Source organism: Nematolebias whitei, chromosome 4 (genome assembly GCF_014905685.2).
Source record: "Nematolebias whitei isolate Nwh7 chromosome 4, NemWhi1, whole genome shotgun sequence".
Taxonomy (NCBI): domain Eukaryota; kingdom Metazoa; phylum Chordata; class Actinopteri; order Cyprinodontiformes; family Rivulidae; genus Nematolebias; species Nematolebias whitei.
In genome coordinates this window covers 14,017,845-14,032,851 of record NC_056501.1, presented here as the reverse complement: position 1 = coordinate 14,032,851, position 15,007 = coordinate 14,017,845, and the positions used below count along the sequence as shown (strand labels likewise).

The window sequence follows — 15,007 nt, the reverse complement described above, 5'->3', positions numbered from 1 at the left end:
ATTCTAATACTTTGCTCTTGATTAATTGTATTTTTAGCCAAGTTTGCATACACTCAGTCAGGTTTTTAAGTCTGTGTTTTTATGTGTCAGAAGCTGAACTGTTTGGGAACACAGCTGTCATACTTTAAGGACTAGTCCTCCTGATTTCCTAAAAGTCACGAACCAGGCGCTCGGTGACCATTCTCGATGAGAATCTGTGTCTGAGGAGCTCTTGAGGATGTTTGTCTTCTCAGATGTTGCTCTATGGTTCGGCTTGTCTCCTGGTAACTCCCTCGGTCCCCTCGCTCATCCCTGCATCAGGCTGTACTAAGCCTGAAAATGAGAGGTTAGAATTCCCAGCGCGCGATAAAGAAGGTGCTTGCCTGCAACTCATATCTGATTCATTAACATTCATTTGGTCTTATATAATTTCTGGGCATAAGATTAACTTCTCAGGAGAAGTGGGCCAGATCAGACAGCTGGTTCCCGTCTTCTCCAGCGGGTCCCAGCGGACCTGCTGCAACACCACAGAAATGAGCTCTCCTCCTCGCTACGTGCCTCCACATTAGCCAAGTATAAATCTACTGTATTTTACAAAGCAGTAAAAAGAAACCAAATTGGGTTATATTACATAAAACCAATGTCTTGTGAGGTTTTTATATTGCATTAATGATGCGTAGTGGAGGAATTAATAGAACTTTATTGCATATATATACACATATGCCCAAAGCCTGTTAGTTCCTCCTTCTAATGGTTTCTCCTGTGTTATAAAGATGGTTTCATGTCTGACATTATGTTCATGTCTGTTCTTTCTCCGCTCAGCTGGATGACCCGTCCGTATTTCCAGCTGTGATTGTGGAGCAGGTGCCCACAACGGATCTGTTGCAGGTCTACTCGGGCCTCGAGTCCGATGAGGTGACGAACGGTATCATGGTGGACACGACTCTTCACGTGGTGGAGGAACCATCCATGCTGCCAGGAGGAGTGGACCTCACCGGTAAAAGAATGCCACAATAATTTAAAATGTTTTTACAAAGCTGAATAAAATACTGTTTATTTTTTAGACCACTTCAGTCACAAAAGCTGAAGAACATTGTTTTAGATTCTCTGAAATGGCTGAAAATGAAACTGTGCAGAATTGCATCAACACGAGTGAAAGTGACCACTGTCATATTTTTCATCCCAATACAATTTAAAAACTAGAGAAATCGCATTTCCCGTGAAAATGCAGTGTGAATGCTTACCGCTGAAGAACTTGCTGAAAAACAGCTGAAATTAGCTAAAAACATGCTGAATTGTAGCTGGAATGAAAGAACAAGCCTAAATTAGCAGAAGAAAGCGGAAAAAAACACATTTTGCTGTATTAGGTATAAATTAGCAGAAATTACCACAAGATATAGCAAATTAGCTAAAAAAAAACCCCACTGAATTTGGCACCCAAAAAAAATAGCTGAAAAGTAGCTGAAAGGGCAGAGAGAAGCTTAAACTACCAGAAGGAAGCGGAAAGAGCTGAAATGAGCTAAAAAAATGTGGAGTTAGCTGAAAAGGAAAACAAATTAGCATTAAAACAGCTAAATAGTAGCTGAAATAGCAGAAACAAAAGAAAATAGCAGAACATTTTTTAAAGGAGCATAATAAGCTGAAATTAGCAGGAAGAAGTTAATTAGGTTGAAAGTGGCAACATTTTCCATGAAAAACTTGACTTTATCTGAAAACAACTGAAATTAGCTAAAAATGCTAAAAAGGTAGATGAAAAGGTAGAAAAAGCTTAAATTAGCCGAAGAAAGCAGAAATAACGTTTGGCTACTTCGGCTGAAAGAAGCAGAAATTAGCTCAACAAAGTAAAAATTGTCTGTGTAGTAGTCACGTAGGTACGTGCCACTAGTTGTAGTATGACAATATATGAGATATATATGCATACTTTTTCACGAGTTCCTCATCTTTCTGACTGTGTAATGTCGTGCATTGAATTTAACAGAAATGTAACGAGAGACGTTATTATCTTTGACCCATCAAATCAATGCGGTCATTTATTTTCAGAATCAAAGTTTAACATCAAACATTTACATTAATTTGGCAAAATATGAAAATAATAACAGACAAGTTTCACAGAAAATGAGCATCGATCACTCGGCGGTGAACGAGGACTTTGCTTCAGATATTTCTAAAATATCTGTACTGATTTTATGAGAGAGAGAAGAGTTTTAAGATGAAATGGAGATTTATCTTACAGAGAAATATGTGAGGGAATTAATCTGTTTAACCAGAAATTGCACGCTCCATCAGATATCAGCTTGCCCACGGTACACTTGGTCGGAGAGGAGACTGTTACCTGGTTGACGTAAATCAGCTCGATAGAGAATCCTCCAGACTTTTTTCAGCGTCTCCGTTGAGAGCAGCTGAAATCCTTAGATAGTCGTGTGTGGTTTTCAAACAGAAATTATAATCCCAAAACGTCTCTGGATCATCTTGAATGCGTTTGCACCCAAGAATTCTGAACTCCTTTCATTCTTCAGAACTTCTCAGACTCTAACAGAATCTTTCAACTCCAGCAACTCTCTAGTTCTTCATCTCCTCAGCCTCTGGAATTATTTTCCATTCTAATTCTCCTGAATTCTAACATGAACTGGGAAGTTGCCACATTTTAAATGGGTCGACTTCCGGTTCATTTGAGAGCTTTCTGATTCGTGGATGTACCAGAAAGAGGTGTGTTTTTGTGATGTAAGATGTTATCTAAGCCAAGGTCAGAGAATGAGATTGTTCAACAACTGACAGAGAGATTATTGCAGAAAAGCAGACTTCGTGGAGTCTCACACTTGGTAATCTTCTGAAAAAGTTTAAACATGACATCTTTCTCGGTAAACATTTTAGTTGACCGAAAACCGACCTTTCACATACTTACAAAACTTAGCTCATTTCAGACAGAAAATCAAGAAATGCATATTAACCTGATTTCTTCTTTGAATGAGGAATAAAAATCATTACTTACTGTTTATGTAAAATAAAAATGAGTAGTTCTTTTCAACCTGTAACATTGAGTGGAACTAACACAATTTGATTATTAAACATTTGTAATACAGTAATGATTATAGAGAATTGTCTTTTCTGCTTGATTAATTCAAGAAAGAAAGTCATCAGATGGCTCAGACTGTATTCAGATCAATGAAATAACAGTCCCTGTCCATCTGATAGATTTGAGGTCATCAGGGTCAGATCAGGGTCAGATCAGGTTCACTACATCTGAAAAAACTGAAATTAGTGCAAAAAACAAACAAACAAAAAAAAAAACCCTGAAAGGCAGCTAAAATTGTAGAAAGAAGTTTAGGTTACCAGAAGGAAGTGGAGAGAGTACTTTTTTTGCTGAATTAAGCTGAAAAATGTTGAAAAGAGTGTAAAAATTGGGGAATTATCTAAAAAACCTAAAATTAGCATAAAACAGCTAAATAGTAGCTGAAACAGCAGAAAAAGCTAGAACTTGCAGAAATAAGCTGAAAGGAGCATAACAAGCTGAAATTAGAAGAAGCACAAAAATTTTGTAGTTAGCAGAACAAATCTGAAAGGATTCAAAAAGCGTTCAATACAAAAACAACTGGACTTTATTTGTAACAGAAGACGTTAAAACAAATAAAAACAAATAAACAAAACAAAATAAAGTCCATTTGTTTTTGTATTGAACACTTTTTGAATTCATCATGTCCTGGATGACTGAGAATCTTCACCAGCAAATCTGAAAGGAGCACAAAACAGCTGAAAAAGCAGCTGAAATGAGCTAAAAGTAGCTGAAATAAGTTTTTTAAATTTGCACAAGGGAGTTGAAAGGAGATGAACCAGAACAAAATGTAAAAGGTAAACAGATCTAAAGATTTAAAGGATGAAAAATTAGCTCAATTCATTTTCTATAACGAAATAGCAGAAAAGGCTAAATATTTCAAAAAGCTAAAGATCCACCAATACCAAAAGTCATAGATGGATTGTCCTGAAAGTCCTCCCCCGAGGATTGTCCTCGGGCGCCATCTTGAAACTTCAAGATGGCGCCCGAGCTGGTGGCTTGCCGTTCACCTCTCTCCACTCTGTTTGTTTTTTTGCTATTTTTATCATTCTTCCTCAATAACATCAACTCACTGCTGGTGTATGATCGTGAGCAACTTCTAAATCTACAATTTTCCACAAAACATCTCGCCTCGTACGATCATTTCTACCGAGGGTCTGGGCCCCCACCTCCACTGCTCGGGAGCGTCCCTGCTTACCTTCGCCGTGATGTTTTCCTGCCTGCACGGAAACATCGCTCCCGCCGCCGCGGGAGACGTGCTGGCCGCCTCGTGAGGCTCAAAGCGAGCCTCGCTCGCTCCTCAGCAACAGCTGACCACCGGACTGAGGATCTTCCACCTGGATGTCTCGCGGAGTCCTGCCCGCTGAAGAACGTGGGGTCGGAGGTGCGCAGCGGGCGCGCGCTCAGCTGCGAAGTTTCCGACAGTCTCCAGCTGATCGAGGTCTGCCTGGGTTCTTCATCTGCACCATCTCCTGCCACTCGATCGGTCTGTCCCAACGACCCTGCTGTGTCCGGCGGCTCTCGGACTCCGGCTGTTTGTCCCGGACCGCGCAGCGGGCGCGCGCCCAGCTGCGGTGGGTCCGAAAGTCTCCAGCTGATCGGGGCCTGCCCTGGTCCATCGGCTGCACCATCTACTGCTGTCCCGTCGGAGTGTACCAACGACCCTGCTGTGTCCGGCGGCTCTCGGATTCAGGCTCTTCATTCTGGACTTCGCGGCGGACGCGCGCGAAGCTGCGCTTCCTCTGGCCGGAGGAGGCGAAGGCCCGACGTAAACAACCTGAGGCCGCTGATCAGCGTCCTCCCCTCAACTTTTCCCCCAGCTGCTGGCCTAACAAGGTTTGCTCTCCTCAATGTGAGATCTTTATCAACCAAAACTTTTATAATAAATGACTTCTTCTGCTCCAATAACCTGGACTTCTTGTTTCTGACGGAGACCTGGCTTCCTCCTGGTGAGTCAAGCGTTTTTACTGAACTTGTGCCTGCAGACTGTACTTTTCTTAACTGCCCGAGGCCATCTGGAAGAGGTGGAGGAGTTTTAGCTCTTTTTAAGAAAATTTGGAAATGCAGACTGCTTCTGACAGCAGCTTTTGAGACCTTTGAGCTGCTGCATTTTGAACTGGGCCGCTCCAAACCCATCCTGGTTGCTGCTCTTTACAGACCCCCCAAATCATCAACAGGCTTCATCAATGAACTGTCTGACTTTCTCACTGGAATACTCTTAAAATACGACCGTGTGCTGATTCTAGGGGACTTCAATATACACGTCTGTTGCCCTGAGAAGCCTTTGGTGCAGGACTTTCTAAATCTGATCCACTCTCTAAACCTGGTGCAAAATGTTGTTGGCCCCACGCATCAGCAGGGGCACACTCTCGATATTGTTTTGTCTTATGGTGTATCTGTGTTAAATCTGGAAATTGGGGATGCTATCATATCCGATCACAAACCCATCTCATTTGAAATCTCTCTTGCTCGTGAGTCTAAATCCCCCACTCCACCTAGGACCTGTCGTGTATTCAACCCTTCAACCTCTGCTCGTTTTTCCTCTGCTTTTATCACCACTGCTGTTTCAACTCCTGATACCTCTGCCTGTGTCAGTACTCATGAGCTGCTTAGTCACCACAATGAGACCTGCACCAAGATCTTGGATCTGGTGGCCCCACTGAAAGTCAGGAAAGCAAGGAGAACCCAGTACCCGTGGATAAACGAGACCACCAGGGCAGCGAGACGACTGTGCAGGAGAGCAGAGCGCAAATGGAAAAAGGACCAACTCCAGGTTTCTTTCATTTTGCTAAAAACCTGTTTAAAAAATTACCAAAACACCGTCAAATCAGAAAAAAACAAATACTTCTCCCAACTGATCAGTGAAAATAAAAACAACCCCCGCACCCTTTTCACAGCAGTAAATTCCATTCTTAATGGCCCTTTGTCTGAATGCATGGACGCCTCTGTGGACGTCTGTAACGACTTCACAAGATTCTTTGTTGGTAAGGTAGAGCTGATCAGATCTTCCATCCCCCGCTCCTCAGTTGACCCATCGGTTTTTGTCCCATGTTCAGCCACTTTCAGGAATTTCAATCCAATCACACTCCCATTGTTAAACAAAGTTGTTGGTCACATGAAACCCTCAGGCTCCCCTGCTGATCCAATCTCTCCCTCACTGTTCAAACAGGTTCTACCAGCGATTGGGCCCGCTGTTCTTAATATTCTTAACAGTAGCTTTGCTACAAGCGTGGTTCCACAGGCCTTTAAAAATGCAGTAGTCACTCCTTTAATCAAGAAACCTGGACTTGACCCCTCAGTGCACTCAAATTACAGACCAATCTCAAAGCTTCCCTTCCTGTCCAAAATCCTAGAAAAAATAGTCTTTACTCAGTTGAATCAATTTTTAACTGAGAACAAAATCTTTGAGGTCTTTCAGTCTGGTTTTAAGCAACTCCACAGCACAGAAACAGCTTTGGTTAGGGTTTGCAATGACATTTTAACTTCAAACGATTCTGGTCACTATGTGGTACTTGTACTCCTTGATCTTACTGCTGCTTTTGACACCGTCGACCACAGTATCCTCATCTCACGGCTCGAACACTGGGTTGGGATTACAGGAGCTGCTTTAGACTGGTTCCGTTCTTACCTCTCTGACAGGACTTTTTGTGTCAAGGTTGGTGAAAGTCTGTCCACTTCGGTCCCTCTTTCCTGCGGGGTCCCACAGGGCTCGATCCTTGGACCCCTTCTCTTCTCGCTCTATCTGCTCCCACTGGGATCCATCTTAAGAAAACATGCCATCTCATTCCATTGTTATGCCGATGACTGCCAGATCTACCTGCCACTGAAACCAGCCAGTGCTCGTTCCATCCACCCTCTCCTCAAATGTCTAGATGACATTAAGGCATGGATGACTTCAAATTTTCTCAGTTTTAACGACCAGAAAACTGAAGTCATCGTCTTTAGTCCTAGCTCAGCTGCCTCCTCAGATCCTGCAAACCTGGACTCACTTCAGCCCTATCTCAAGCACAATGTTAGAAATCTCGGGGTGGTCTTTGACTCGGATTTCAAGTTTGACAAACAGATCAGTTCAGTTCTGCAGAAAAGTTTTTTCCAACTGCGGCAGGTAGCTAAGCTCAAGCCAGTGTTATCCAGACCCAACCTTGAAACATTAGTCCATGCCTTCATCACAACCCGCCTGGACTATTGTAACTCACTTTATGCTGGGGTCAGTCAGGCATCCATTTCACGTCTCCAGCTCGTCCAAAATGCAGCTGCTCGGCTTTTAACTGGTACACGTAGGTCTGAGCACATCACACCTGTTCTGTCCTCCCTTCACTGGCTTCCTGTGCGATCCAGAATCGACTTCAAGATTCTCCTCCTGACATATAAGTGCCTAAATGGCCTCGCACCCCTCTACCTCTCCGAGCTCCTGGAACCATATGTTCCGTCTCGGGCCCTGAGATCATCGGACCAGCTTCTTTTGGTCGTTCCAAAATCACGCCTGAAGCTCCGAGGGGATCGAGCTTTTTCAGTCAGAGGTCCCAACCTGTGGAACAACTTGCCCCTCAACATCAGGCAGGCCTCCTCCCTCCTGATGTTCAAATCCCTCCTTAAAACGCACCTGTTTGCTCTGGCGTTTAATACTGTGTGAGTTAGTTTATTTTGTTCTGTGTTACCTCATTTTAAATTCTGTTGTTTTATGATTGACGTTTATTTTTACTGCTTGTTTTTCCTTAGTGTGATCATTAGTGTGTGTTATTGCTCCAGTAATTTTAATTCTGTATGATGTTTTTGTTTTGCTGCCTATGTTTTGCTACATTTCTGTTAAGCACTTTGATAACAGTTTATCTGTTTTAAATTGTGCTCTACAAATAAAGATGACTTGACTTGACTTGACTTGAAAGAGCTAAATGTTTTGATATATGATTTGCTGAAATAGCTTTTAAACTACGGGATGAGAATTGTGCTGAAAAACAGTTTGAAGAAAACTGCATCACAATAGTGTGAATGCTTCATAAACATTCACACAATGAGACTTTCTGGCTAAATGCAATAATCTGTGTATTCATATACAGACTATTTATTTGAACATTTCTTTTGATTGCTGTTTTTTTGGACAGAAACAACAGTTCCGGGTGCAGAAGGCAATATAGAGACAAATGAAGCTGCAGCTGCTCTGCTAAACATGGAGTCTCCCAACAATATTTTGGATGAGAAGCGTATGAGTGAGTTTGTTCATATTTCATCATAAACTTTTTTTTTTAATGTAATCTAGCTCGAGTGTCACACAGACTAATGGTTTGTTACGTTTCTTTATCTGTTCCGTAGTCCACACCTTCAACCCTCTGCTGGAGTCAGACATGACCTACGCACCACTGAGGCCTGACCAAATGGACACGGTTGCCCTTGATGTGTCCCTAGACGAGGACACGTCCTCCATGGATGAGATTCCTCAAAGGTGTCCTTTAAAACCTCAGAAAAAAACCAAAGGTACCGCAAATTTTAGACATTATCTGTCACTAAAAATTCAACGCAATATATGATCAGATAGTAATAATAGATGATTTCATATTAACTTGTAAATTGAATTACAGTGCGAAAGCCCCGGGCGGTGCGTTCCTGCTCTCCTATCAGCACCCCTAACCTGCCTCTCAGGAAGAAGAGCAAAGAGGGCAAAGGTACGGTTCCATAACTAGTCCTCTTTTCTGTAATGAGTCACTGGAAAAAAACAAAACAACAACTACTCCTTTTGTGTACACCAATGGGCAGATGGCAATCTTGTGCCCCTTCAGTCCAGCCGGGGTAAATCCGAGCCAGTTAATGGATGAGGGGATCTCAGGTTGTTGTGTTTCTCTGGGAACCAGGAATGATTGCAGGCTGGAGGGCACGCCGATGCTCTACTGATAGAAGCAGGGTAGGGCTGCTTTGTGCGGACCCTCGCTGCACACAAAAGAGTGAGGGGGCTTGGGACGGCAGGTTCAGTTGCATCCGTATACATCACCCTGTCAAGGCATCTGGCATTCCAGTGACATCTGGGAGTGTTGCTGTTTTTAACCACTTCTGGTCAAAGTGTCCAACTAATTAGACTCATCTGCCACCAGTCTTGGTATAATTAATTTTCTTTCCAAGCCACATATGCACATACACAAATGACACAACAATCACTGCAGAAAATATATATTTTTCCTGTAACTCCATGACTTGCATAAACAAAATAAGTGGCTAAATGAATTCTAGATGTCCGGAGCACAGATTTGAAGCCTTGTTTTGAATCTTTGACGTACCTAAATGTTAATGCCGTGACTCAGACTGCCCCTGCTTCTAATTTGCAGGCAACACCATCTACCTGTGGGAATTCCTTTTGGCTTTGCTGCAAGATAAAAACACCTGTCCCAAATACATCAAATGGACGCAGCGCGAAAAAGGCATCTTTAAGCTGGTGGACTCCAAGGCTGTTTCAAAGCTTTGGGGCAAACACAAGAACAAGCCTGACATGAACTATGAGACCATGGGGAGGGCTCTCAGGTAGGAGCAGCATACCAATGAGAACGACATTTTCCAAAGTGACATTATCATGCACATGAGCTCTCATTTAGCTCTTAACCTTGAAGACACCCATCCACAGATATGTCCGTATTAACACATTGGAAGGACGGTTTAAAATTTTATGAAGCTTGTAAAACTTTAATCACAGTAACATCAATAATGTGTTGAACAGACTCTTATCCATTTTCTCCCTCAGGTACTACTATCAGAGAGGTATCCTGGCTAAAGTGGAGGGGCAGCGGCTGGTCTATCAGTTTAAGGAGATGCCATCCGATCTGGTGGTGATTGACGACGAAGACGCAGGTTCTGACGCCTGCGAGAACCAGAGATCTTCCAACGGGAGGTCTGTGGCTCGTGGAGGGTCGAAAGGCCACGGAAGGGCTCATGGTGGACACCAAGTCTCAGTGAAGCACATGAAGAAAGAGCCCATCGATGAAAGGCTGTACCAGGACGTTGACTGTGGACAGGCTGAGCAGCTCCTCCATTCTGTTCATGTTTTACATGAAAATCATTTATCGTGTGTTCAAGATGCAGCACAAGCTATGAGGTAGGAGAATCACAAGAGAAACACTTCATTTTTTTATAAACGTTCATACAGAGCGAAGCTATCAGCTTAATAAAGGCTACCTACCGTTTTTATTAAAGGAAGACAAAAATTACCGTATTTTTCGTAGTATAAGTCACACCTTTTTTGCATAAATTTGCAAGTACTGCAACTTATACACTGAAGCAACTAGGGCTTTAACAGACTACTCTAGTAATCTACACATCGATTCCTAGGACATCTATCGAGTTTTTAAATTTCACGTTGAGTATTCTTAGTGACGCAATTACGTCGCTATTGCGTCGTTGCGTCACGTGTCACGTGATTGGCACCAGGCGTGGGCTACGAAATGGATTCCTCCAAGCAGACGGATGGCGCAAAGCATACCCAGTCTTGGCAAACAGGTAGAAATGCATCAATAGTCTGGAAATATTTCACTAAAGATGAATCCGGTTCATCTACCATAAGGAAACAGAAAATGAATCAACTTCCTGACTGTTTGGAGCTCGTTGAGAACCGGTGTTACACCACATTCTGTGACCACCGCATATTGTGACCGTAGGGGGCGGTGTTGCATGCACTGTTGCAGGTCACAGAATATGGTGTAACACCGGGTCCAATCGACTGAACCAGAACCAGCTTCCTCTGACCTTGTTTCACAAACAAAAAGCAAAAAAATATTAATCTCTAAACCTATAAAAAAACCCTATAAACATATTAATCACTAAAATTAAACCTAATGCGCACCACTGCAGGCGGTGGTGCGGGGTGGTCGACCGCCCCACTGTTTTAATTTCGTTTTTTATGTGCCGCACGTTTCTTTCACTTTTGCAGCTTAATAATAATAACTAATAGTTTTGGTTTTCCTGTGACTTATTTGCAGTATGATAAATGGTAGGAGCATAATATACGCTCCCTATGTTTTTAGTTGGTCTTTTTTTTTTTTTTGTAAATAATGAACTTTTTTTACGGTTTTATTTATTTATTTATTTTTGCATCTTGAGATCCTATGACGTCATCAACTACTCGAGTTCTACTCTAGTTTTATTATGTTAATGTTGAGTTTAAAAATGATGTAGTCGTTCAACCCCTAGAAGCAACTAATATGTTTTTTTTCCCATATTTATAAACCAATTTTTGGCTGAGATATGACAATTCCATTCATTCTGACATGGAACATATTGAACATTACCATTTTCATCCACTAGAGGGCCCTCGATTAATATAGCAAGCCAAGTGTCTCATTAATATGTAAAAGTGGCTAGTAATGAGACACTTGGCTATTTGCTCCCACATCACAAATAGTTGTGGCACATAGCTTTCTATAAACTCATAATTTTAGCTTCAAGTTACTGTGTGGGTTTAATAATAACATGTTTATTAAAACAGTTTTTTTTTTTTTTTTTCATTTAGGAAAATGAAGGAAAATGTTAAAGTGAGAGTTCAGATTTTTTGAAGCAGGATTGTCTGTAATATCATACCTGTTGCAGATAGATGAAATAAACTGCCTGATTTTGAAGAAACATATGTTTAGACTAAATTGACACGCTAAAAGCTAGGTTGAATGGCATTACACAAATACTCCAGCTGAAATTGTGATATTCCTGCCAGAAATTTCCCATTCTGCATCAGATGTGTTACAACTAGCTGTGTGTATGTGTCATGCAAAACTGATGAAAAGGTTATAAAATGTTTGGGATTAGATTTGTTTTAAGGTAGCAGAAATCCCCTTTGCTCAGACTAGCCATTAGCTTGTCAGTTTGATCGGAATTAAACTATTTTCCCAAACTGAGATGTTCAACAGGTAATTTTTCTACAGAAACCCCTTTTAAAAGCTCTGTACTGTCACTTTAAGCTAAAATGCCAAGATTTAACGTCTATCACATAGACATAAGTGGTATAGATCTAATTACCTACTTAAGTATTAGGATTTATCTAAATTTGACTATCCATACCACATATTTAGCCCCCCTATATAAGCTTCTGATGTTTTTATTTATTAAAAATGAGAAAAATGACACTATGAACTTAAGCATCAGACAAAACCTTAACATCAAATGTTAATTAATCCTAGGGTTAAAAAAGAAACGTACGTACGGCTCAAACACACATGCACTTTAATGTTGTTGTCCATTTTTTTTCCCAACAAAACATGAAAAAAGTAATATTTTCAACAACCCAGTGGTTTAAAGATTTAGATTAATGGTATTATAAAACAATAATGTCATGAGGTGAACACAAAAATAACAAACTCTATATTCAGCGTTAATAACACCTTTGTATGTTTATAATATTTTGCAGCTTTTTTTTTTTTTTTGTAGACCGCAGTATTCGTTTTTTATTGTGTTAGTGTTGAGTCCACTGCCTGTTTTATGAATGTATTATTATCACTCCTGTGATTATTTTCTGAGCTGTTAAACATCGTCTACTGTTAGAAACCGAATAGAAAACCAAATTTAGCTGCCGAGGTATATGCGATGTTTGTAATAATAATCAGGGTATTACCTCTGCTGTTTACCATTGCAGTGGTATTCCAGTTTACTTGCTCTGTAGGTTTTGATTGAAAAATGATCCTTGTCTGTATTATGAAATATACAGACAAAATTACACTTCCATCCTCTCTGTAGAGCGCACATTCAGTGTTCTTTGTGTCTCTTTAGGACTATCGGCACGCCTGTATCGGTACCTATGGTGCTGACATCCACTGGCTCTCTGCAGTCTGTTCCCCTCACAACTGTTCTGGCTAACGGGGACTCCAGCCACTCCTCCCCTCCTCGGGTTATCCTCCACACCATCCCCTCCGCAGGTGGTAAAGATGTGCTAACCATTCAGACGGCCTCTTTAGCAGGTGGAGCCGGCAGCCTGCAGGACGGCCTCCCGCAGCAGCTTCTGGTCACCAGTCTGGGCTCCTGCGCCATCTCCTCCTCTGCAACCTCCTGTACTTCCCCTCCAGGAGTCATTAGTTCCGCCACCTCCAGCCTCAACGGCCTCCCCCGTCTCGTCACCATCAACACAACCAACGGGCAGACCATGGTGGCGCAGCAGCCTGGCACTGTAATTGCCACCGTGCTGAAATCCAGCGACCTCTCTGGGCTGCATGTGAAAGAGGAGATGCTGGACACCAGCTACTTTCAGTCGATAGTGAACGGCGATCCGTCGCTGGCAGCGCACATGTTCGACAAGGAAGAGATGGAGGTGGGAGAGGCAGAGCTGCAATACAGGACTGTGATCATTGATACCAGTCAAAGCCATGGCCAAGGGTCTGCACAGGAAACTATAATAAATGGACATTACTCCCAGAGCAGCAGCCCCGGTGAGGGGCTGACCCCCGTAGAGGAGCTGGAGGTGCGTGGGGAGATGTCCCTGCAGCCAGAGCAGGGAATCAAAGGCCTGCAGGAGCTGCCGCTGTCTGTTCAATTGCCTGCAAACTTTATCCAGATTAAACCTGAACCTGCAGAAGCTTAGAGCTACAGGACTCTTCCACATAAGCTGAACCAAAAAAAACAAGAAAACAGCTGAAATTATGGTAAAAACTTTTGCCTTCTACCGCAAAGGTCTGATCAAGCATCAGAAGTGAGGGATGTTGCTCTTAAAGTTGGGCAGTTCAGCTTCAGGATTTATTGTTTTTTGACATGTTTTGTGACCACGTGCCTAATTTCAAAAATCTAGAGAGTACTGTTTTTTTTTTTTTTAAGATTTGGACACGAGTCCCAACACAAGGACAAAATGCTTTCTCTTTATAGGAGAACAGCTGTTGGATAAACCTGGAAATTCTGTCTACCAAATGTGCCAGTTAATTATTTTTTACTTTACATCTCATATGTTGGACTCGTTAAACGTTAACGGAGAGCACCACAAACCAAAAAGCGAGGCCTGAATGCCAAACGGTTCTGATGTCTGAACGTGTATGCAGTGTGCAAGTTTCTGAGGGTTGGATCTGTGTCAGGACCGTGTCCAGTCTGACAAAAACATCTCAGAGTTTAATAGAAGAGTGCCTTAAAAGAAGCCCAGACCGCTCAAGACTGTTAGAAGTGTTTGTGAAAAGAATGAAATAGATTTTTTTTTAAACATGCAAGTACTTAATATTCATTTATTTTGATATAAGCAGAGTAGGTGTGCATATATTCTCCATTAGCGTTTGCCTTTAAACACTGTGTTACTATGGAAATGGGCATTTTCCCATCCACCAAGGACAATGTAACATCAAAACTGTTTGAACAGAGCTGCAGACTGGAGACGGCAAAATAGGGAGGAACAAATGAAGAGACAGAATATGCCGAGTAAAACTGATTTTTATCAGTTTTTCCTGTCTCTGAGACGCCGAGGTTAAAAATCCTGTTTATATGAAATAGAATATATCTGAATCTATAATTATATATACTGTATGTATGCAAATGAAATGCAGTTGAGATAAAAAATTTTAAGCCCACAACACATTTATTTATTTTGTGAATTCCTAAATTCTGTAAAAAAAAAAAAAAAATTAAAAAAAGGCACATTTGTTTTCTATTTAGTTGTATAAACCTGAGGGAAGATAAAAAGAATATGAAACAGGAAGCTTATCTAGTTTATTTCTCTGTAAGATTGACCATTTTCTATTCGTGTTGCATTCCATATACTCAGCTTTGTTTTTATTTTTTATTTTATTTTGGACTTGAATCCTCAGTGCGGCATCATTATTCTGTTATGTTGCGAACATCCTCTAACTGCAGGGGTTCCCAACCCTGGTCCTTGAGGAACACCATCCTGCATGTTTTAGTTGTTTTTCTGCTCTGACACACCTGATTTTAATTAATGGGTGATAAAACAGGCTTCTGCAGAACATGAAGTAATTAACTCACTGAATCAGGTGTGTTGGAGCAGGGAAACAACAAAAACATGTAAGATGGTGTTCCTCAAGGACCAGG

General features: G+C 41.6%; 1 protein-coding gene across 1 annotated transcript in view; it reads left to right on the top strand.

The window, feature by feature from the left end:
* elf1 (E74-like ETS transcription factor 1) overlaps positions 1–14,766 on the top strand; it is a 44,582-nt gene extending 29,816 nt beyond the window's left edge. The window contains exons 3-9 of the mRNA XM_037675209.1: positions 802–976; positions 8,131–8,235; positions 8,339–8,500; positions 8,605–8,688; positions 9,343–9,535; positions 9,753–10,103; positions 12,761–14,766. Coding sequence (XP_037531137.1) covers positions 802–976; positions 8,131–8,235; positions 8,339–8,500; positions 8,605–8,688; positions 9,343–9,535; positions 9,753–10,103; positions 12,761–13,565 — 1,875 coding nt within the window. The 3' untranslated portion in view covers positions 13,566–14,766. The remainder of the gene's footprint in view (positions 1–801; positions 977–8,130; positions 8,236–8,338; positions 8,501–8,604; positions 8,689–9,342; positions 9,536–9,752; positions 10,104–12,760) is intronic.
* The last annotated feature ends 241 nt before the right edge of the window (positions 14,767–15,007 follow it).